This window comes from Pantherophis guttatus, chromosome 4 (genome assembly GCF_059756535.1).
Source record: "Pantherophis guttatus breed Tessera chromosome 4, ASM5975653v1, whole genome shotgun sequence".
NCBI lineage: Eukaryota > Metazoa > Chordata > Lepidosauria > Squamata > Colubridae > Pantherophis > Pantherophis guttatus.
The window spans coordinates 12,405,594-12,430,923 of NC_142066.1; the positions used below are offsets into that span (position 1 = coordinate 12,405,594).

The following is a 25,330-nucleotide window of genomic DNA, read 5'->3' on the forward strand; positions in this document are numbered from 1 at the left end:
CCACCAATCCATGCCCACAGAAATGATAGTAAAAAAAAAAAATAGAATTTCACCACTGGAATATGCCCTGCAGAATCTCCATGCCAAGTCTCTATAGATCCTGGTTTACAAGTGTACAGGTTGGGTTTGCATGACTGACAAATCTGGATGATGAACATTTTGTCAGAGTTCATTAGTCCAAAAATTTCCCTAAATATGTTCTTGTGTTGAATCCATCTCCTCGCTCCATCCTCGTGGCATAATGCTAAGGAAGGGTAAACCAGCACAAAGGTGTCATCATAAAAGTGAACTTGCAAAAAGGCATTCTAGAAACATTTAACAATTAACCAACGAAATGGCTAGTCTTCAGTTGTTGTGGGTGGTCCATCACTGGAGGCTTTTAAGAAGAGACCGGACAACCCCTTGTGGGAAATGGTGTAGAGTTTCCTGCTTGAGAAGGGTTAAGCTAAAAGACCATCAAGGTCCCTTCCAACTCCTATCAGTCTCTATCTCTGTATTATCTCTGTTACTTTGAATCCCTGTGCAAACCCAAGAAGGGAGGATCATAGAGAAGAATGTAACAAACCGATGACATTTCTATTGTGTCTATAATGGAGGGACCTAGCTCTCTGGAGACAGTTGTAATGCTCAGAAAGGTGGAAGGAATCAAAAGAATAGAAAGGACAGAAGCAAAGTGGAGAGACTTGGCCACAGCAATGATGAACGAACCATTGGAAGAGTTGAAGGACCAGTTTAAGGACAGATCATCATGGGGAAAAAAATCTGCATGTTCCGTAGAGTAAAAGAAATGATTTGTTGTCACATAATCAATCTATAGTGGAGATCGTCCCAATGTGGCAACACAGATTCCCTCCTCCCATATTTCTTCCTTGTTCGACAATTACCAAAAACAGTGGCCAGAAATGTCGGCTCTCAAAAATTATTCCTCTTCAAAGAATACTAAATCATTTTCTGCCAGTGCAGCAGGATAGCTCTTAATCCCATCTAATTACAGTAGTGGCCAAAATTGTGGAAACCTTTTTGGAAAAGTGTATTTTTGAGGTTTGATGGCTAATAACGCCACTTTTTTGGGGGAAGTGAGTTTCAAGATAATCCTATTCCACTGCTGGAATGGCCTGGGAATAGCCCAGACCTTAACCCAATTGAAAATCTATGAAGCTGACTAAAGAAACTTGTTAGCCAGAAGCGACCCAGCAATAAAACCCAGTTAATAGCAGCAATCATTCCATCTTGGTTTCACATTCTAACAGCTGCAGAACAAAAAGACTTGATTCACTCCATGTGGAAGACATTGTAAGGCTGTAATTCATGCTAAAGTTTACCCAACTAAGTATTAACTAACATGGTGATCATTTTTGTATATCTCATTTTTTCTACGTGTCTCCCTTTTCTTCTTTATACTGTAACTGCTATTCTAATAGCAAATCCTTCATAAAATTTCTTGCATTACATTCTTGATTAAGTTATCTTTCCATTGATATATAATTATATGGTACTACTAAAAAAAAAGTGGTGTTATTAACTAATTTTAGAAAATACACTTTTCCCAAAAGGTTTCCACAATTTTGGCCACTATCCTGTTTCCCCCAAAATAAGACATCCCCTGATAATCAATCCAATCGGGCTTTTGAGTGCATGGCAATAAGGCCAAGTGCTTATTTCAGCATTCAAATATATATATATAAAAGACAGGGTCTTATTTTTGGGGAAACACGGTACAGTATATGAGTAAACAAAATTTGGCTTCAGTTTTGTTTCTAAACCAGTCCTAAACATCCTTTACCTAATGTAACAATCTGAAACTTTGCAATCAGTCTCTTGATTTTTGAGAACTGTATTAAAACCCAATATTCTTGAGCCATGCATTGAAACATTTCCAAAATCCTCCCCATTTCCAATTTACTTTAAAATAGTCATACAAATTTCATGAATTCTATTCTATGTCATTATCTTCTTTCTGCCAGTAAAGCCACCTTCCCAATTGTTAGACAAAGTTGCATGTACTGACAAACCGAAAAGAAGGAGAAATTATCCATCAGAATTTTATTCCTTAATTCCAATTTAGGAAAAGATAATATTCACCATTTAGAGTGCCTTGGAAAGACTCTTGGTTCTCAGGTGTATACAGGACAATTTTTCTGCATGCATGCCTTCCGTATCTTTTTATGGCAATGAACATAGAAGTAACTTCTTATAAGCCACAGAGATAATTATTATTTTGAAACAGATGATGTAAGAGGTATTCAAGATTGGCTTGCAAAGATCCCTCAGGGATTCCTGAAGCAGTGAAGAAATGCATCACAGGGAAATCTGTAATAGATATTCTATGTCTGTTTCCTCTATTGATGTCAAACCCAAAGACAGGCAAAATCATTTTGTCCACGTCCCTCCTGTATTGTGCTTTATTTTGGCAATACCCCATGCAACTTTAATTGTGGTACCAATAAAGGAGAATATTTGTAGTTCAGGGTTAAAATGAGGGGTCCTTGGCGCTCTCTGAGCTTGCTTGTTTTCCTGCAGACATTTCGTTGCCCAAACTAGGTAACATCATCAGTGCTAGTGCAAGAAAACAACTTTAGCTGTGATTTGGTTCTTCCTTTACCCAACCGTTGTGATTTGTAAACCATGATCTAAGGTTTGTTATTTTTGGCAGCATAGAATGCAAATGGTGTTACTGTGTCTTCCCAAAAATACACCCTATCTCAAAATTAAATCCTAGCTTGATTTTTACATGTGTTCCTAATATAAGCCCTATCCCAAAAATAAGACCCCACCCACTCCTGGGTGCACAGGTAAAAATTAAACTAAGGCGGGGATGGGGAGGTGGAGCTGTCCTATTACTTACCTTCAGACAGATGCAGCCAGGCCTCACGCACCCCAACACCTGCCTTGCCAGCCCATTTTTTCTGTAGCTGGCAAGGCTTCCCCGAAGGCCTCTGTAGCTGATAACAGAGCTCCGGATCAATCTAGAGCTCTGTTATCAGCTGCAGAGGCCTTCGGGAAACCCGTGCTGGCCTTGCAGGCTGCAAAAGAAGATGTTCCTGAAGGCCTCTGATAGCAAAAAGGAGGCCAGGGGCTCCTTTTTGCTCCTTTTTGTGCAAGTGAGTTGAGTCAGTGGATAACATACCCCAAAAATAAGACCTGGTGCCTTTTTTGGTGGCAAAAAAACCCCCAAAACATAAGACAGGGTCTTATTTTTGGGGAAACACAGGTATCTCATTTTGATAGTGATAGATTAATTCTGCCATGCTTTAGCTGCTCAATAGATATATCATTTCAATAGATATATCTATTATATCTAGATATCTAGATATATATTCAATAGATATATCATTTTAACAGAATAGCCAAAAATACCAAAGGTGCTTTTTCAAAGGTAATTGGATTTCCTTTGTTTTTCCTCAAAGACATTTTGCTTCTCATCCAAGAAGTGTCTTCAGTTCTTCAGGGCAGAGGTCGAACCTGAGGTTCCTCACGTGTGGGGTGCCACAAGGGTCAGTCCTTTCGCCCCTCCTGTTTAACATTTATGTGAAGCCGCTGGGCAAGATCATCTGTGGCTTTGGGGTGAAGTGTCAACTGTATGCCGATGACACACAGTTGTACATTTCAACCCCAGGCCACCCCAATGATGCCCTTGATGTGATGTCCCATTGTCTGGAGGCCGTGCGGATCTGGATGGGGAGGAAGAGGCTCAGACTCAACCCCTCCAAGACTGAGTGGCTGTGGTTTCCGACGTCCCAATATAGCCAGCTAACACCATCATTGGCTATTGGGGATGAGATCTTACCCCCCTCAGAGAGGGTTCGCAACTTGGGCGTCCTCCTGGATTCACGGCTGTCTTTAGACAATCATATGACAGCTGTGGCCTGGGGGGCTTTTTATCAGGTTCACCTGATTTCCCAGTTGCGTCCCTTTCTGGATCGGGATGCCTTGCACACAGTCACTCATGCCCTCGTCATTTCCCATCTGGACTATTGTAATGCTCTCTACATGGGGCTCCCCTTGAGGTGCACCCGGAGGCTCCATCTGGTCCAGAATGCAGCCACGTGAGTGATAATGGGAGCAACTCGTCACTCCCATGTAACACCCCTCTTGCGCGAGCTGCACTGGCTCCCGGTGGCCTTCCGGGTGTGCTTCAAGGTGTTCGTTACCACTTTTAAAGTGCTCCATGGCTTAGGACCTGGTTACCTACAGGATCGCATTCTGCCATCGTCTTCCTCCCACCGACTGACATGCTCCCACAGAGAGGGCCTCCTCAGGTTGCTGTCAGTCAAACAATGTCGACTGGCGACCCCCAGGGGGAGAGCCTTCTCTGTGGGGGCTCCTGCCCTATGGAATGAATTGCCCCCGGACATACAAAGGATCCCCAACCTCCGCGCCTTCCGTCGAGCTCTGAAGACCCTATTATTTCAGCAAGCCGGTCTAATGGGATAAATGATTTTAAATTGGGTTTTAAAAATGGTTTAAAATGGTTTTAATTGGAAGTTTTAATTTTGGCCAAAGATTGAATTATTTTAATATGTTTTTTAAATTTTGTCTGTATGTTGTTTTATCATGGCTGTTCACCGCCCTGAGTCCTTCAGGAGAAGGGCGGTATACAAATACAATAAAAACTAAAAAAAACCTAAAAAAAAACTTGGATGAGAAGCGAAACATCTTTGAGGAAAAACAAAGAAAATCCGGTTGGCCTTTGAAAAAGCACCTTTGGGACAACCATAACCTGGATGACTGAGAATCCAGACATTTAGTAATAACAGAGTTACAGAATAACAAAAGAGTTGGAAGTGACCTTGGAGGACTTCCAGTCCAGCCCCCCTAGGCAGGAAACCCTATACCATTTCAGACAAATAGTTGTCCAATCTCTTCTTAATATAAAAACTAGGATTTGATTTGATTGGAAGTGTCCCAGCGTTGTTTATCAGATGAGCAGTCAATCAATGTTTTAAATAAGTGGGCTGGGTTTTTAATTGCACCAAATCAATTTTCTAGTTAAATGCCAATCTCCCTCTTGACCATTCATGATTCCCAATCTCTCCACCCACTTCTTTCATCCCATCCACCTATGTAACAGATGGTCCTTTTCCTAGAGAGTTAAGCAGGGAACAGATCTCCTAGGAAGCCCTGGGACACTGCTATTATGAGGGGCAGGATTGGAGAAATAGTGAAAAGTAATGCTGTGTTGAACTATGGATGGTGTATGATTCACCTAGAATTTTACAACACATATATGTTTTGTGTACAGTATATACTTTGTGTGTGTGTGTGTGTGTGTGTGTGTGTGTGTAGAATAGAATAGAATAGAATAGAATAGAATAGAATAGAATAGAATAGAATAGAATAGAATAGAATAGAATAGAATAGGAATCTGGAAGCAGTAGTGGGTTTCTACCATTTCTACCCAGTTCGTGCGAACTGGTAGCAGCGATAGCAGGAGGCTCTGCCCTCCTGCCCAGACATCATCACGGACGTTCTGCGCATGCGCAGAGGTGGTGCACGTGCTCACATTTGTGAACCGGTAGCAAAGGTAAGTGAATCCCACTACCAGCTGGAAGGGACCTTGGAGGTCTTCTAGTCCAGCCCCCTGCTTAAGCAGGAGAACCTATACAATCTCAGACAAGTGATTGTCCAGTCTCTTTTTAAAAACCGCCAGTGATGGAGCATAGGTAGTTAAAATCTATAGGTAGTTAAAAAAAAAATAGAAGACCCAATCTGGTGTAGGGGTTAAGTCACCAAGGTAGAAGCTGAAAGATGGTGAGTTCAAGTCTGGCCTTTGGAAGGAAGTTGGGTGGGTGACCTTCAGCCTATCACTCTCTCTCTCTCTCTCTCAACCTTCAGAAGAAGGCAAGGGTAAAACACTTCTGTTTCTGATGTTTGAAAAAAACTTCATGAAATTTTCATGATCTCTCTGTGCTATTATCTTATATTTTCCTGTTAGTCAGAGCCATTTTTCTAGATAGTGAAATTGTGAAATGATTTTGCTTACAAATCGGAGGCAAAGCAAATGCATCTGTTAAAACATTACCCTTTAATTCAATGTTTGGGAAGCATAATTTGGGAAGCAGACAAGTTCCTCAAAGAACAATTTTATTGGAGATATCATATTGGCACAAACTGGCCAATATGAATGTTAACAGCAGTCAGAATTGAATTTGCACAACATTGGAAAAGTGTGGAGATCCCTACAGAAGATAATAATAATAATAATAATAATAATAATAATAATAATAATAATAATAATAATAATAATAATTATGACAGGCACTTGGTCCACAACACACCTGACATAACAATAGTTGAAAAGAAAAAAGTATGGTTCATTGACATTGCAATACCTGGTGATGCACGAATTGAAGATAAGCAGCAAGAAAAAATCACAAAGTACCGGGACTTACAAATTGAAGTTGAGCGACTGTGGAAAAAGAAATCGTGTGTTGTCCCGATTGTAATTGGAGCCCTTGGAGCAATACCCAAAGGGCTACCCCGCTATTTAGAAATTCTAAATTTGCCGGACTTGAACATTTTGACTCTACAAAAAACCACCTTACTCGGAACAGCTTACATCCTCCGACGATACCTTAACAGTTCCTAGGTCCTTGGTTAGGACTCGAGCTGCTGAGCTATTAACCAGCCTCAAAGGCTGTGAATCTCACTAAAGATTAACCAATAAATAATAATAATAATAATAATAATAATAATAATAATAATAATAATAATATACTAGAATGTGCAGAAATGGATAGATTAACACTTGAAATTAAAGAGAAGCAAGATACGGAATACTTTGAAATATGGGAATTGTTTTATCAATGATTAACTAACAGAAACAGAAGTTAGAACATTTAAAGAACATGTAAAGAGAAGGATTAATTTTACTATGAGGGCTTATTACGATATGTTTGTTATTGATATGAATTAGTATTAATGATTAATAAGTATCAATATTATGACGTGAAAACACTGTTATTGTATGACCACTACTAATGAACATTATTACTGGTATTATGATGATGGTGATCATTGCTCAAATTGACTGTAACCAGATAACACACTGTTTATATAGACATTGAAACTGTTGCTCTTTCTATATATTGCAAAAGTTTAAAAAAAAAATTAAAAAGAAAAAAGAAAACCGACTCTGAAAGTTCCCGTGGTTTTCACCTGCTTAAAAAGTAAAAATTCCCCGTTTCCCCAAACAATCAGTCACATTGTCCAATCAACGTGCTGGCTGGTTGCATGGTAACTGGACTCCTCCTCACTATAGCCACTTATTGAAATGTCCTTGGTTCCCACAGGAAACTTTTGTTTTGGCTACAAACCCCCATCTAACTATGTTCCAGGGGTGAAATGCTACCGGTTCGGACCAGTTCTGCCGTCCAAGTAGGGAAACTTTTGACTGGTTCGGAGAACTGGTAGGGATCATTTTGATTGGCTCCACCCACCTCTCCTCCCCTTCCGCTCACTTCTCCTATATTCTGTTGTTTATTAGCTCAACTGATTCGTGCGGCAGAGCGATTGCCGCCTTAGCTGAGCTGAATCCTAGTCTCATTTGCCCTCAGCTAGAATAATAAAGGGACACTTTCTACTGCTTTTTCTCCTCCCCTCCCAACCCCAAGCAGGGAAAGGAATACTAGCTTTAATGAAATGTCTGGCCGTTCAACCAAGAGCAATTATCACCTCCTTAAAATGTTGCAAAACTGCAAACCACCTTGGGCAAAGCATGTGAGCCATTTCCTCCTCTCAGTGGTCCATGAAAGTGCATCTATAGCATGTAGATATTAAAGTTGAAAAAAGGTGAACAACATTTTTACAGAACTATACATATGTTGATGCTGGGTGTGACAAGGAATGGCTGGGAGGGGAGGGGCCAGACGAGGCACCCCTTGACGTGAGTGACATTGAGTTGGCCATGCCCACCCGGTCATATGACCACCAAGCCACGCCCACCAAGCCACGCTGACAGAACCGGTAGGGAAAATTTTTAGATTTCACTACTGCTATGTTCCTCCTCTCTATCCCTTCTTCACACTGTGGCAACCCTGAAGACTTCAAAATGGCCCCAGCCAGGTTTGCTTCAGAGTTTAGTTTAGTTTAGTTTAGTTTAGTTTAGTTTAGTTTAGTTTAGTTTAGTTTAGTTTAGTTTAGTTTAGTTTATTAAATTTTTATATCGCCTTTCTCCCAGGGGGACTCAGGGCGGTGTACAGCTAAGATAAAACCAACAATACAGAAGTTAAAATCAATTTAAAATTATTAAATAGTTTGGCCGATCGTCCAAGAGTTGACAATGCGATCATTACATCTGAAAAAAAGCACAATGCCATAACATGTAGAAGTTAAACCTGAATATCAACTTCAAAGTCCCATCAATGACAAATCATCTCAATTTCTTGCAAAACACAACCCATTGTACATGAAAATGCAACTCCCGTAGGTGATGAAAACTACCACAATGTGAGACACACAAGTGGAGAAAGCTTTTTGCCTGCCCGCCTCGGAAGGGATGTGTAGGACAGCTGCAATGATTTTAATGTAGGAAATGATTGTGATGGCAAGAGTCTCCAGCACAGTAAAGGTGGCCATGAGAAAATCCATCAGTTCCAGAAACTGGGTGTCGGTGCAGGCCAGCTTGATCAGTGGTATGTTGTCGCAGAAGAAGTGATTGATGACATTTGGACCACAGAAGGGCAGACAAAAATAATAGAATCAGAATTTCCTGTATTCATAATCACGTTTATACTTATATCTGTTATCTTATTTATTTTATTTATTTATTTATTTTATATCCAATTTATATACCGCCCTTCTCCCTGAGGACTCAGGGTGGTGTACAGCTGAATAAAAACATAAATTACAAACATTAAAATAGTATTAAAAGAATATATATAAATTTGGCCCCGTAGTTTAAGAACAATAACAAACCCATTTAAAACATTAAAAATTAAGAAAAAAAAGTTAAGCCAGCCTGGCTTGCTGAAAAAAAGAGGGTTTTAAGGGCACGGCGGAAGGCACCGAGGTCTTGGATCTTATATATGCTTGACAAAAATAAATAAATAAAGATAAATAAAGATGGGAGGTCGCTACCGACGACCTCCCATCGACCTGTGCGCTCCCACAGAGAGGGCCTCCTCGGGGTGCCATCAGCCAAACAGTGTACGCTGGTGACCCCCAGGGGGAGGGCCTTCTCTGTGGGGACACCTACCCTCTGGAACCCGCTGCCCCCAGAGATAAGGAGAATCCAAGACTTCAGTGCCTTCTGTCGTGCCCTTAAAATCCATTTTTTCAAGCAAGCCGGGCTGACTTAAGAAGAAATTTTTAAATGTTTTAATTGGTAGTGAGTTTTAATTGGGCCAAATTTATATATCTTTTAATTGTTTTTTAATATCTGTGCTGCATGTTTTTTAATTCTGGCTGTACACCGCCCTGAGTCCTCAGGGAGAAGGGCGGTATAGAAATTCAATAAGAAAGAAAGAAAGAAAGAAAGAAAGAAAGAAAGAAAGAAAGAAAGAAAGAAAGAAAGAAAGAAAGAAAGAAAGAAAGAAGCTATGTAAATAAAAATAAAGAACTGTAGAATAGAATAACAGAGTTGGAAGGGACCTTGGAGGTCTTCTAGTCCAATCTCCTGCTTAGGCAGGAAACTCTATATCATTTCAGGCAAATGGTTGTCCAATCTCTTCTTAAAAACATCCAGTGTTGGAGCATTCACAACTACTGAGGCAAGTTGTTCCACTGATTAATTGTCCTAACTATCAGGAAATTTCTCCTTAGTTCTAGGTTGCTTCTCTCCTTGATTAGTTTCCACCCATTACTTCTTGTCATGCCCTCAGTTGCTTTGGAGAATAGCTTGACTCCCTCTTCTTTGTGGCAGCCCCTGAGATATTGGAAGAATGCTATCATGTCACCCCAGTCCTTCTTTTCATCAGACTAGACATACCCAGTTCCTGCAACCGTTCTTTATATGTTTTAGCCTCCAATCCCCTAATCATCTTTGTTGCTGTTCTCTTCACTCTTTCTATTGGACTGTGTTGTGTAGGATGCACATATAGGACCAGTTTATGACATTTATTTAAGCAGAACAAAGCAATGGCAGGAGTTGGAGGCTGTAGATTCTGCTTCAGAAGAAGATTAGAGCTTTGAGGTTGCCTTAGATGAAGACATTTGACCTAGCAGGTCATATAGTATGCAACCAGGTGTCTTTTGTCAACTCACAACAGACAGGGGGGCCATTGTCTCTTTCCATTATTCTTCACCAGCAACCCGTACTTCAGGAATCCACCTTTTGATATCTATCAGATGTCTCAGTCCCTAATTACCATTTATTATTTATTGTTAGTTCAATTTATATGCCGCCTTTCTCCGAAGACTCAGGGCGGCTTACAATGCATTTAAAAAACCATTATAAAAACATTTAAAAATTAAAACATTAAAACCCATTCACACCATTCATGGCCGGATCTCATAAGATCGCAACAGCGAGATCAATGGCCCCAGGCCTGCCGAAAAAGCCAGGTCTTCATCACTTTTCGGAAGGCCAATAGGGTGGGGATGGTCCGGACCTCAGGAGGTAACTGGTTCCAGAGAGCTGGGGCAGCCACAGAGAAGGCCCTCCTCCATGGGCCCGCCAGCTGGCCATTGTTTAGCTGACGGGACCCAGAGGAGACCAACTCTGTGGGATCTTACTGGTTGCTGGGAGCTATGTGGTAGAAGACGGTCTCGAAGATACATGTCCATTATGTATTCTCAAGTCCATTTCTAAAATTATCTCAGTGGGGATCATTACATCCAAGAGCAGCACAGGAGATAGCTGAACAAAGCATTCTAAGAAGTTCAATTTGAACACTTGCTACAGAACCATGTCCATAGCCAATCACCTCAATTTCTTGTAAAACCCAATCCATTGTCTCAGTTCGGTCCTCAAAGCATCTTGCATTTGTTTGTTCCTCAAACAGTATATGATGGGGACCAGAAGAGGACTAACAACTGTATTCAGAAGAGCCACCATTTTGTTGTATTCTAATCCGCTGGTGCCTTTTGGCTTGATGTACATGAAAATGCAACTGCTATAACCGATGGTAACCACGGTCATGTGAGAAGCACATGTGGAGAAGGTTTTCTTCCTCCCTGTAGCGGATGGGATGCGCAGAATGGTGGAAATGATTTTGACGTAAGAGACAATGTTGACACTTAAGGTCCCAAGCAGAGAGAATATGGCAGCCACAAAATGAATCATTTCGAGGAAGCTGGTGTCAACACATGCCAGTTTCATTAGGGGTCCATTGTCACAAAAGAAATGATTCATGATGTTAGGACCACAAAACGGCATCAGAAATAAAGGAATACATCCAACTAGAATTAGTGATACTCCCCCAACCCAACAACAAAGTACCAATAATGAGCAGATTTGTTCATTCATGATGGTTGGGTAATGAAGAGGATTACAGATGGCTATGTATCGATCAACAGACATTACGGCCACGAGAAGGAATTCCGTGGTACCCAGGACCAAATAAAGAAATAGTTGTATGAAGCAACCCGCTAAAGAGATGCTCTTGGTGCCAGTAGCTATGTTGGCCAGTGTTTTAGGAATGGTGGTACTTGTATACCCAATATCTACCCATGCCACATGTCGGAGGAAGAAATACATTGGGCTACAAAGCTCTGCGTTCAGCATTGTGATGATAATAATCAACATGTTTCCTATTAATGTCAAAAGATAAATCCCAAGCAGGACGAGAAAGAGGCCAACTTGAAACTGAAGGTTGTCCGTCAGCCCTAGCAGTATGAATTCCTGTATTAAAGTCCCGTTTGCCATTAGTTCGTTCCTAAAAATAGAGTGGAAAAAAATTAATCTCCAAAATCTAATTTTTCTTTTAATGACTTATTTGAAAGGGACATCATTTCATCGGTTTTCATTGTTAATATTAAAATCAGAGAAGCAAAAAAACAAACAAAAACAAAACCCTGATGATTTAAATAAGAGCAAGATAGCTTTTATATATTTATTTATGGATTTTATTATATTTATATCTTATTCCACATTTGAACTCTGGTGCTGGAGAAGACTCCTGTTCTCCCTTGGACTGCAAGGCGATCAAACCGGTCAGTCCTAGAGGAGAACAACCCTGACTGCTCTTTAGAAAGACAGATACTGAAGATGAGACTCAAATACTTTGGCCACCTAATGAGAAGGAAGGACTCACTGGAGAAGAGCCTAATGCTGGGAAAGACGGAGGGCAAAAGAAGAAGGGAACGGCAGAGAACGAGGTGACTGGATGAAGTCACTGAAGCAGCAGATGTGAGCTTAAATGGTCTCCCGGGGATGGTAGAGGACAGGAAAGCCTGGAATAATGTTGTCCATGGGGTCGTGATGGGTTGGACACGACTTTGCAACTAACAACCACATTGGGTAATTCTTGCATCAGCTGTACATCCAACTTGCAGTTAATGGGCCTGGTGGCTCAGCAGACTGATGGCATTGTGATTAACACCAGCTGTCTGCAATTACTGTAAGTTCGAATCTCACCAGGCTCAAAGTTGACTCAGCCTTCCATCCTTTCTAAGATAGGTAAATTGAGGACCCAGTTTGTGGGGGCAATAAGCTGACTTTGTATAAATATACAAAAGTATGAAGGCTATTGCTTAATGCATTGTAAGCCGCCCTGAGTCTCCGGAAAAGGGCGGCATATAAATCAAATTTAATAAAAAATGCTAAAAGAGAAATATCTGGTTTTTAACTGTCCCAAAGGCGCTTTTTCAAAAGGCAACTAGACTGTTTTTTTTCTTGAGGAAGAAGAAGTTTTTCTTCTCATCCAAGAAGTTTCATCAGTTGTGATGGAGAATCTCCACAGACATCCAGTTTTTAACCTATCCAAAACAATTAACTCTTGTCAAGCAAAGATGAACTGGGAATGTCTAGTTTGATGAAAAGAAGGACTAAGGGAGACAGGATAGCAGTGTTCCAATATCTGCTATTCTATTCAGAGAAGAATAGAATTCTTCTAAGAATAGAATATCTATTCTAATGGAAAGAAGGACTAGGGAAGACATGATAGCAGTGTTCCAATATTTGTGGGGCTCCTACAAAGACGAGGGGGTCAAACTATTTTCCAAAACACCAAAAAGCAAGTCGAGAAGCAATGGATGGAAACTAATCAAGGAGAGAAGCTACCTAAAACTAAGGAGAAATTTCCTGACGGTGAGAATAATCAACAGAGGAACCGCTTCAGAAGTTGTGGATACTCCATCACTGGAGGCTTTCAAGAAAAGACTGGACAACCATTTATCTGAACTGGTATAGGGTCGCCTGCTCCAGCAGGGAGTTAGACTCCAAGACCTCCAAGGTCGCTTCCAACTCTATTATTCTTTGTTCTATGAACTGGGTTTAATATATGTTTGCTTCTAAACCAGCCTCAAACATTATACATTAGAAATTATCTGATTTAATCTACCTCTTTTGAACTCTGCAAACCATTTCCTGGTTTCAGAGAGCAATATTACAGCTAACCCCTCTCGAGAACTAAACATTTTTAAAAATTGTAAAAATACTCACCCCTTGCAAACTGCACTAAGAATTATTCACAAATTGTTCAAGATCTTTGTGGAATTCATCCTCAGGTTCATACTGGTAAAATCAATATTCTAAATTCTTAGGGTATGTTTCATGCAAAACAGAGGCAAAACAAAAGTATCTATCAAACTTTTATTCCCTAATTTATTTTTGCCAGGCAATATTTTTACCACTTAACAATATACATAAAACATATTCAGGATGTCCCAAAGGTAATATTGTTTTTTTTTCCCCTCTTGAAAAGGCACTTTTGGGACAACGATGACTTGGATGACTGAGAATCTCCATAGATATAACATATTTAGAAAATTTTCATGATCTCTCTGTGCTATTATCTTATATTTTTCTGTTAGCCATAGCCTTTTTTCTAGATTGTGAAATTGTGCTGATTTTGCTTATAAATGGGAGGCAAAGCAAATGCATCTGTTAAAACATTACCCCTTAATTCAGTGTTTGGCAAGCATAATTTTCTCCATTCTCAGTGCTTTGGAAGAAATGCCTTATCTTCTTGGCTCACGGATGTATCCTCGGTGCAGTTTTGCTGCCTCCTTCTTCTGTATCTTTTCTGAGCAATGATCATGGAAGCCACCTCTTATAAGCAATAGGAACCTAGTTACTGTTTTGAAGCATAATAATGTACAGTATATATTCCAGACTAACTGGGAAGATCCCACAGGGACTTCTCAAGGAGCAAAGAAGCCTATTGTGAATTGCAAGAAATATCTATCATGCATTCTCTATCTGCTTCCTCAAACCCACATACCAAATTCATATCTTTGACTGCTTGTGCAGTCTCTACTTTGAGTCCTGAAAGTAGTAATCCTACAGATGTTCCTATGATTTATTGGTCTATCTGTCTGCTATCAAAATAAAGTGTATATATATATATACCTATACATAATACACATACTGTATACACATACAGGTAGTCCTCTGCTTATGACCACAATTCAGCCCAAAATTTATTTTGCTAGATGAGAAATTTGTGAAGTGAGTTAAGGGCAGTTAACTAAACTCTGCTGAACATGTTACCTAGCCTGGTAATGAAACATTCGGAATCCAACCCACAAGCTCAGAGTGTTGTGGTCCGCCAGCAGCGGAGTCGGACAGTGAGGAGGCTGGGGAGGACAATGGGCCAGTCCTGGAGTCAGGAGAAGGCCCAGATGAGGGCTCTGGATCAGAGGCAGAGATACGGCCAGGGCCATCTGGGAGCGATGTGCGGATTCCGGAGCCTCCAGAGCAGGGGTGAAATGCTCCTGGTTCAGACCGGTGGCGATGACGGCAGGTGATTCAGAGAACCGGTAGCAAAAATCCCTGCTCCCCCTCCCACCATGCCCAGCTGAGCCACACGATCATCAGAGGCTATTTTTTTTTTTACTTTTAAAAGCATTTTTTCTACAACCTCTTCTGCCGTAAAAAATGCTTTTAAAAGTAAAAAAAAAATAAAGCCTCTGCTGATCGCACGGCTCAGCTGGGATCGTCAGAGGCTTTTCAAAGCATTTTTTCCTGCAACCTCTTCGGCCGAAGAGGTGGTAAAAAAAATGCTTTGAAAAGCCTCTGATGATCCCAGCTGTGTTGCCTGATCGGCAGAAGTTTTTCAAAGCATTTTTTTTGCAACCTCTTCGGCCGAAGAGGTTGTAGAAAAAATGCTTTGTAAAGTTAAAAAAAAAAAGGTTGGCCACGCCCACCCAGTCACATTACCCCACACACACACCAAGCCACGCCCACAGAACTGGTAGTAACAAATTTTACATTTCACCCCTGCTCCAGAGGCGGACAGCAGAGAGGCAGAGGAACAGGAGGAGCCTGTTCCTAGTGCACGCATGCGAAGAGCTGCCAGAAGGCAAGAGCAGCTGAAGAAAAAAGGACAACTTGGGAGTAAGGCAAGAAGATGATTGGCTCCTCCCAGAAAGCTTAAAATAACAGCAACGAGCTGTTGGGTTCTTTGTAGAAAAGCAACGTTGATTCCAGTGCTTCTTGTCACCGTCTCTTGAACTTTGTGGGGGGTTTGCCAAGAAAAGCCTTTGGCAGGTTGCCAAAGACATCAAAGGCTGGTGATAAGGCCGATAGACTGGTTATTTAGAATTTTGTTTTGGACTAAGATGAGAATGAATCAATTCTCAGCTGTTTTAATAAAATAAGTTTATTGAGGACTGAATTGTGTTTGGTAATCACTACTTGGGCGTTGGTCACAACAGAGAGAATTAATCTCCACCCTCATCCTTTGCTCGAACTCAATATATTCACCACATACAAATGTGTGTCAACTCCATGGTTATCTACGCTACTGTAGATTGCGACCTTGAGGGAAGGACATCATTGTGTTGAAAAGTTGATCTTAGCATGGGCACTCCAAAATACTACAGTCCTCTTTTCCATTTCATTTTATTTACCCTCTTCCATTCTATCTTTCTCTCTGCCTTATTCCATAGAGTTGATATTCTATTTAGAGCCAAAGTCATCAGTTTGAAGTAGCCAGAATGCAATGGTTTCTAAAAATTTAATTATAGGTTGTTGTTTTTTTTTATTTAGTGAAATACAGCAACAGCAATAACAACAAAAGCCCTGTACATTTTCCAAAGGGAAACAAAAAGACATAATTTAGGTCTACTATGCAAAAAAATTAACTTAGATCAGGGGTCAGCAACCTGCAGCTCTGGAGCCACATGTGGCTCTTTCACCTTCTGCTGTGGCTCCCTGTCACTCAAAATATGCATCACAACCACCAATGTGCGACACCCGCCGGCACATGATTTATTGAGCTTTTCAACCCCCAGTAGGCCAACCATGGATAAATCCAAGAAAAGAAACGTTTCAGAAGAAAACGGAACATTTAGTTATTTTATTATTTAAAAAATAATATTTATTAATTTTCCAAAGATTAAAATACACAGTACAAAAAGAAACATAATACACAAAAAAGCAAGGAAGAAAAAAAAAACATACACACAAAAAAACAAAAAATATAAACAACCAAAAACAAACATATCAAAATTTCAATACTAATAACAACTTTTCTGCATCGGTATCTCTAACCTATTTAACCTCTTTACACAAATTCCACTTCTAAATATCTCTACCTTAAATTTACACCTTTATTTAAATTATCTTGATTTCTATTTACAATTCAATCTCATAACAAAAAGATCCCTTAAATTTTATGTTTACTCTCCAGCCAGTTAACTTAGACCAGGGGTCTATGTTAGCCGCATGTGGCTCTTTCACCCCTCTACTGCAGATCAGTGGTGGGTTCCTCCCAATTCGGTCCGGTTCGGCCGAGCCGGTAGCGGTGACGATATGACATCACCAAACCGGTTTCCCCCCCCGCCCTCCCCCCATCCCCCACCCACGTTATTCTTACCTTTCATTTGCCCCCACCCCCAATCTATTGCTGCCTCCTGAGTCCCATCTGATGACTAGAGGGAAAAAAACTGTTTAAACTCTTGCCGTGGGGCTTCAAAGGGCCGTCCTACAGCTGATCAGTGTTAAAAGCAAACAAATGAGTCGGGTCGTAAGTGCGAGGACTTGATCGTAAGTGCGAGGACCTTCCAGAAATGACTCTGACCAGCTAGCCACGCCCACCTAGTCACATGACCTCCAAGCCACACCCACAAAATAAGCCACGCCCACAGAACCGGTAGTAAAAAAAATTAGAACCCACCCCTGCTGCAGATCCCTGTCACTTAAAATATGCAAATAAATCCAAGAAAAGAAAAGTTACAGAAGAAAAAAGAACATTTAATATTCTTTTGTGGCTGCTCAAGAAATAGTCAGGCACAGGAGGGGTTTTGTGGCTCCCGGTGTTTTCTTTTCTGTGGATAACGGGTCCAAATGGCTCTTTGAGTATTTAAGGTTGCAGACTCCTGACTTAGATCAATTATACCGCCTCCTATAAATTAAAAGGGGAAAAAGAGCAATTCGTTAACAGAAAAATGATCCATACAATTGTAGCTAACAGCGTCAAGTTAATTAAGTCCTTCGAGTCCTCATTTAAATCCAGACTGTACATGAACATATTTTCATTATCTACTCATTTTGGGACATGGAAACTTATAAAAAAAAAATAGGTAACAAATTCATATTCTTGGTCGCAATGTGCATTCAGTGGTGTGATCATAAAAACCATTTGAGTAACAAGATCTCTGGTGCTCAAAGATGGAATAACAAGATGAGACACTTGAACAGGAAGAGTTTCCAGTCTTTATTTTGAAAACAATTTTTTTTGCTTTGAATGCATTTTCTCAAGGCATGTTAGAATCCAGCTTTGCATTCACCAGCTTTCCAAACTTATAAATCTATTGACCTCTATGAATAACAGAGTTAGTGAGTAAATTAGTTACTTTACAGTATTTGCAACCTACTCTAATCCCAAGGGACTTTGGATAGCGTACAATATCCCATCACAAGAAGATCAAACTATAAACTCTAAGTCAAAATTAATGTAAGCGCTCAACTCAACTATATACTCAAGGTAACCCCCCTCATTCAATCAGCTAGAGGTGCAGCTGCACCAAAACAATGCATCATTGAATTGTTTGCAGAATTGCAATATTGTGGGACCTGCTCATACTTCCAAGTGGGAGCTGATACAAAGAAATCTATTTTCTCTGTTTTCCCTAGGTGTCTTGTGAGGAAAGGAGGGGAGGACATTTGATAAGTCCCCTGCACGCTTATTGTCTAGAAGATGAAATTTGACAATAAATGAGAATATTTGTTGCGCAGGTTGAGGGGTCCTTGGTGCTCTCTGAACTTAGTTGTTTTCTTGAAGATGTTTCATTCTCCAAACTAGTTAACATCATCAGATGCTATCACTAATGATGTTAACTAGTTTGGAGAATGAAACATCTACAAGAAGATAACCAAGCCCAGAAAGCACCAAGGACCCCTGATTAAAGTTGCATTCTGCTGTATAATATGCCTCCAGCTGGTTACACTGACGTTCCTACCATTTCCTTCTGCCCTCAGTTCATCTTTTTGTATCTTCTGTTTCTAACTGTCTATGGAGCTTCTCAGTCATCTAGGTCATGGTTGTCCCAAAGGTGCTTTTTCAAGAGGCAACTGGACTTTCTGTTTTTTCTTTGAAGACTTCTCATCCAAGAAGCTTCTCTCTCTAACCTGTGCCATCCTACTATATACATCTCTTATTCTGTCTGGAATGGAAGAGAACTTACGGCAGATTTTTCTCTTAGGTAGACTTTATCTTAGGTGGACTTAAGTAATTCAGACTTTCCTAACCCTAAGTCTATTTCTTAATTCAGTGTTCCTCAAGTGTAACAACTAAGATATGTGGACTTCAACTCCCAGAATTCCTGAGGAAGCATGTTGACTGACTCTGAGAGTTGAAGCAGTGGTGAAATCCAATTTTTTTTACTACCGGTTCTGTGGGCGTGGCTTGGTGGGGGAGGCAGGGGAAGGATATTGCAAAATCTCCATTCCCACCCCACTCCAGGGGAAGGATACTGCAAAATCCCCATTCCCACCCCACTCTGGGGTCAGCCAGAGGTAGTATTTGCCGGTTCTCTGAACTACTCAAAATTTCCGCTACCGGTCCGCCAGAACCTGTCAGAATCTGCTAGATTTCACCCCTGGGTGTAAGTCCACACATCTTACAGTTGTCAAGGTTGAGAAACATTGTCTTAATTAATTGCTTGATTACATGCCATCAAGTCATTTCAGATTCATTCTATTCTGTTCTGTTCCGTTCTAGTTTTTTTTTTCCTTTCTTTATTGTTTTACAACTGCATGGAAATCCCTCCTTAATATTTTCCATATGAAAGTCTACCTTCAGTGAGCCAAAAGGACTTTGTCATCCATTTCAAGCAATTTGGTGCAAGGAGGTCTTATGTTGGTGCCTATGTATGCTTTTGTGTATATGGGAGATGAAATCAAATGCATAGAGATAGCCTCCTTGACTTCAAGCACCTCAAACTCAATACATGTGAAGTCTAAACAACTGCTTTGGGTTCAGGTGACACAATAATTTAGGAGGTTCTAAGACACCAAAAGAGAAGCAAGGATATGGGGAAAAGTTGGTATTGTGTTGTGTCAATCTATCTACTTTCCATCTGCCAACCAGATAAAGCATATCAATATTGGATTAACATCTGACAGGGTTCCTCTCCTTCTGATATTGATATTCCCACCCATAAGAATCACAAATATTTTTCCTTTCTTGGGCTCTGCTATTACATTTCTTTAGGATCCCCCTGCTTATTCTGGCCCTTCTTTTCCTATACACCCCAAAATTTATGAGCCATGAGTTTTGTGTTTTTCTTCATCATTTATTCATTTAATTATTTTGTCAAGGACGTATTAGATAACAGATATAAGTATATATATATATATATTCTGTTACTGACGTCTTATAATCAAAAGATTATTAGTGTGATGGAATGCAGTAAGGTAGTTGATTCTCAGGAGGGAGGGGTGACATTCCAGAACAGCAAGAGACAACTCAATCCTGGTATTACATATGAAAGAGGTTGAAAACAGCTCCTCCATTGTACATTGTAGGTTCATATAGTAGTGTTCTGGCAAGATTTTATCTATAGATGTGAACCAATAAAGAATTCAGCTACAAAGAATCACCATTCTTTATCGTTGGATTGGCCAATCAGCTTGATATTTTTGGTTACCAAGTTTGGTCTACCTTGAAGCGCTGGCCCCTAACTGTTTGAGAAGATCGATTCAAGTTTTAGAAGAATCGAATAAACTTTTGTTCACAGAATGAGTTCCCCGAAGAACCAGTGTTGCTGGTAAACAAATTAACAAGTCAACGTCTTTAATTAAGATGGGAATTGCAACAGAAGGAACATACAAGAAAACCTTTAAAGACATGGGCATGCATTTTTCAATTTAGAAAAATGGGAGGTTTCCTAGAAAAAGGGGAAAGGGTTCGGAAAAGATACCTCTCCTTCCCACTTTGATCTGCGGTACTATTTACTTTGTTTCTCCACTAACTCTTTCCTCCACTGATAGTTGTAGACTTTCTTACTAGAGTTTTCTAGAATGTAAATTTAACAGTTCTCCCAATTATTCTGGGTTTTTTTTTCATCTTGTCGATCACGACAACTTTAAAAGGAATTATTTTTTTTTTTAATGTTTTTGAGGGAAAGGTTGGACGCATCAGACCTTTTCCTATTCTTCTAAAGACTTTGATCCAGAAATAACTCATAATGGAATGGCAGAAATATTGAACCAGACAGTTTCAGTAACCGAGTTCATTCTTGTAGGCTTCACCCGTATCCGTTGGCTGCAGATCCTTCTCTTTTGGGTCCTCTTTCTCACGTATCTTCTGACCATCATGGGAAACCTTCTCATCATCTACATCACTCTGGTTGACCATCGCCTCCATACCCCCATGTATTTTTTCCTCCGGAATTTTTCTGTCTTGGAAATAGGATTTATCTCTTCTACCATCCCGAAGGCTTTGCTAAACTTGGCCTCAGGCAACAGCACCATTTCTCTGGCGGGCTGCTTCACGCAGGCCTTTTTCTATTTTATTTTGGGCACCGCTGAGTTCTTCATTCTGGCCACCATGTCCTTCGACCGCTACGTAGCCATCTGCAATCCCCTACGGTACACGGTTATTATGAACAATCAGTTGTGTACGCGGTTAGTAGTGGGCTCTTGGCTGATCAGTTTCCTTTATATCATAATGCCCCTGATTCTGTTATTTCGTCTGCCCTTCTGTGGTCCAAATGTCATCAATCACTTCTTCTGTGACAACATACCACTGATCAAGCTGGCCTGCACCGACACCCAATTTCTGGAACTGATGGATTTTCTCATGTCCACCTTTATGGTGCTGGGGTCTCTGGCTGTCACAATCGTTTCCTACATTAAAATCGTTGCGGCTGTCCTGCACATCCATTCCGAGGAGGGCAGGCAAAAGGCTTTCTCCACTTGTGCATCTCACATTGTGGTGGTTTTCATCACCTACGGGAGCTGCATTTTCATGTACGTCAAGCCCATGCAAAGCGGGGGGGTGGACCTCAGCAAGACGGTAGGTGTCCTGAACAACGTGGTCTCCCCTTTGCTCAACCCCTTCATTTACAGCCTGAGGAACAGGCAGGTGAAAACAGCGTTGAAGGATGCTTGTGGATGGAGACGAGAATAGCTTTGAAGGATGCTTGTGGATGGAGAGGAAAACAGCCTTGAAGGATGCTTGTGGATGGAAATAAAAACAGCTTTGAAGGTTGCTTGTGGATGGAGATGAGCATCGTCTAATCGGGGAAATGACCTGTCCAGGTGCAGGCTGAACGTCCTTGACTCTCAGAGGAAAGAACGTTGTTATGGCTAAATACAGTAGTGGCCAAAATTGTGGAAACCTTTTGGGAAAAGTGTATTCTTAAGGTTTGATTGAACCACTTTTTTTGGGGGGGGGGAGTTTCAAGATAATCCTATTCCACTGCTGGAATGGCCTGGGAATAGCCCAGACCTTAACCCAATTGAAAAATCTATGGAGCCAAGTAAAGAAACTTGTTAGTCAGAAGCGACTCAGCAATAAAACCCAGTTAATTGAAGCCATCATTCCCTCTTGGTTTCACATGATAACAACTGCAGAACTAAAAGACTTGGTTCACTCCATGGGGAAGACGTTGTAAGGCCATAATTCATGCTAAAGGTTACCCAACTAAGTATTAACTGACAGGGTGACCATTTTTGTTTATCTCCTTTTTTCTATGGTGATCATTTTTGTGTGTCTTGTTTTTTTTCTACATGTTTCACTTTTCTTCTTTCTACTGTAACTGCTATTCTAATAGCAAATCCTTCATAAAAATTACTGCATGACATTCTTGATTAAATTATCTTTCCATTGATATGTACTTTTATGACATTAGTCCCCCCCCAAAAAAGTGGTGTTATTAGCTAGTTTTAGAAAATATACTTTTCCCAAAAGGTTTCCACAATTTTGCCCACTACTGTGTCTCTACCAACTCCATGCAACCCCCCTCCCAATTTCCAACAGCACTAAGTGCTGTTAGTCCATCAACTTTATCACCCGAAGGACTGAAGTATGGAATCTACGCATGGTTGTCAGTCTGATTTTCTACACATAGCTCCATTCATTCTCCTGTGTCTCAAAGAGTTCCAGAACTGGAGGAGGTCACTTCCCTGATTAGAAGATGCTCATCTCTATTCACAGTCTTGGAGGCCATCTTTTTCTTTGGATCTTCACTTAGTGCTGCTGGAAATTGGGAGGGGGGGTTGCAGGACTTTTCTGTTAGACTGTGAACGGAGATGAGCATCTTATAATCAGGGAAGTGACGTTCTCCAGTTCTGGAACTCTTTGAGACACATAAGAATGAATGGAGCTATGTGTAGAAAATCAGACTGACAACCATGCGTAGATTCCATACTTCAATCCTTCAGGTGATAAAGTTGATGGACTAAGAGAAAAGTCAGAGAGACCGAGAGAAAGAAAAAAAGGACTTTGAAGAACATTTCTTATCTTTTGTTATCATTGTAGATGCTGCTCAATTAATAAAAAATCTATAGATTTGGCTCTGCCAGTTGATCTGGGATCTAAAGGGGGAGTTCCACCCTTTAGCATGGTGAGTGAATAAGACATTTGATGGGACTTCTGATGCATCTTATTTTGACCATGCGCTGAAAATGAACTCATTGAATATCTATTTTGCTGATGTAGAAGTTAAGTTTGTATCTAGAGTCTGAAGACTCAACTTCAGGTCCATCCTCAACCATGGGAACATTATCAGACATGGGCTATGTCTCCTCCTTCGGTTTGCTCTCCTTCACCTTAGAATAGAATAACAGAGTTGGAACGGACATTGGAGGTCTTCTAGTCCAACTCTCTGCCCAGGCAGGAAACCCTACACCACTTCAGACAACTGGTTATCCAACATCTTCTTAAAAAATTCCAGTGTTGGAGCATTTACAACTTCTGGAGGCAAGTTGTTCCACTGATTAATTGTTCTAACTGTCAGGAAATTTCTCCTTAGTTCTAAGTTGCTTCTCTCCTTGATTAGTTTCCACCCATTGCTTCTTGTTCTACCCTCAAGTGCTTTGGAGAGTAGCTTGACTCTCTCTTCTTTGTGGCAGCCCCTCAGATATTGGAAGACTGCTATCATGTCTCCCGTAGTCCTTCTTTTCATTAGACTAGACATACCCAGTTCTTGCAACCATTCTTCATATGTTTTAGCCTCCAGTCCCCTAATCTTGCAAAGGTTATCATTGGAATGAAGAGAGATTCCATGGAAACTATCTTAAGCACCTACTAACATGGCAGGATCTCATAAAATAATCCCGTGCATACCCATTTTTAACTATTGTGTTATGTTTGGCTTGATGTTTTCCAAAGGATCTATTATGGGAAGACCAAAAGAGCTTAACCTTGCTTCAGTTCCAACCCCCTCCCCAGAATAAGCAAATGGATCCTCAAAGATACATATATACTTTCTCCATTCCACCCAGTAATAAAAATAGCATGCCTTCATTTATGTACTGTATGTATTTATTTAAGTAGTTAGTTTGTCAAACATGTACAAGATAACAAGAATAAGTATAAATGTGGCTATGAATACAGGAAATGGATACAAATAAATGGGGGCAGTAGGACAGAGACGGTAGGCACGCTGGTGCGCTTATGCACACTCCTTACAGACCTCTTTGGAATGGGGTGAGGTCAACAGTAGACAGTCTAAGGTTAAAGTTATGGGGGTTTTGGGATGTAACCATAGCGTCAGGTAGTGCATTCCAGGCACTGACAACTCTGTTGCTGAAGTCGTATTTTCTGCAATCGAGTTTGGAACGGTTTACCTTGAGTTTGTATCTAATGTGTGCTCATGTATTATTGCGGTTGAAGCTGAAGTAGTCATTGACAGGTAGGACATTGTAGCAGATAATTTTATGTACTATGCTTAGGTCAGATCATAGGCGGCATAGTTCTAGGTTGTCCAAGCCCAAAATTTCAATCCTGGTGGCATAAGGTATTCTGTTGTGAGCAGAGGAGTGGAGTACTTTTCTCGTGAAATACCTCTGGACTCGCTCAATTGTATTAATGTCCGATAAGGCCTGTTTTTCTCTCTCACTTGGCTTCAGAGCCTTTCTAGGAGTCTGGGGAGGGCGAAAACTGCCTTCCCCACCCCCCGAGGCCCTCCGGAGGCAGGAAACAACCTGTTTCCCTACTTCTGGTGGGCCCAGAAGGCCCGAAAATCAGCTGGCCAGTGCGCAGATGCACGCCGGAACTGAGTTTGTGTGCCGACTGATATGGCTACACGTGCCACCTATGGCACGCGTGCCATAGGTTCACCATCACGGGTATAGGGTCTCCTGCTTGAGCAGGGGATTAGACACCAAGACCGCCAAGGTCCCTTCCAACTCTATTATTCTTTGTTCTATGAACTGGGTTTAATTTATGTTTGCTTCTAAACCAGCCTCACACATTATACATTAGAAATTATCTGATTTAATCTACCTCTTTTGAACTCTGCAAACCATTTCCTAGTTTCAGAGAGCAATATTACAGCTAACCACTCTCGAGAACTAAACATTTTTAAAAATTGTAAAAATACTCACTCCTTGCAAACTGCACTAAGAATTAATCACAATTTTTTTCAAGATCTGTGCGGTATTCATCCTCAGGTTCATACTGGTAAAATCAACATTCTAGATTATTAGGGTATGTTTCATGCAAATCAGAGGCAAAACAACAATATCTATCAAACTTTTATTCCCTAATTTATTTAGGGTTGCCAGGTCTGCTTCCAAAAAATTGTGGACAAGCGGGTGAGGAGGGGGGTTAAG

General features: G+C 40.7%; 2 protein-coding genes across 2 annotated transcripts; one reads left to right on the forward strand and one right to left on the reverse strand.

Annotated features, from left to right (window-relative positions):
- Positions 1–10,861: 10,861 nt before the first annotated feature.
- LOC117657197 (olfactory receptor 6E1-like) lies at positions 10,862–11,806 on the reverse strand. The gene has a single exon (XM_034405336.3). The coding sequence runs from the start codon at positions 11,804–11,806 to the stop codon at positions 10,862–10,864; it is 945 nt and encodes a 314-aa protein (XP_034261227.3).
- Positions 11,807–20,525: 8,719 nt separating this feature from the next.
- On the forward strand, positions 20,526–22,380 carry LOC148113737 (olfactory receptor 6E1-like). The gene has a single exon (XM_087894429.1). It carries the CDS (start codon positions 20,742–20,744, stop codon positions 21,678–21,680), a length of 939 nt encoding a protein of 312 aa, XP_087750555.1. The 5' UTR covers positions 20,526–20,741; the 3' UTR covers positions 21,681–22,380.
- Positions 22,381–25,330: the final 2,950 nt, after the last annotated feature.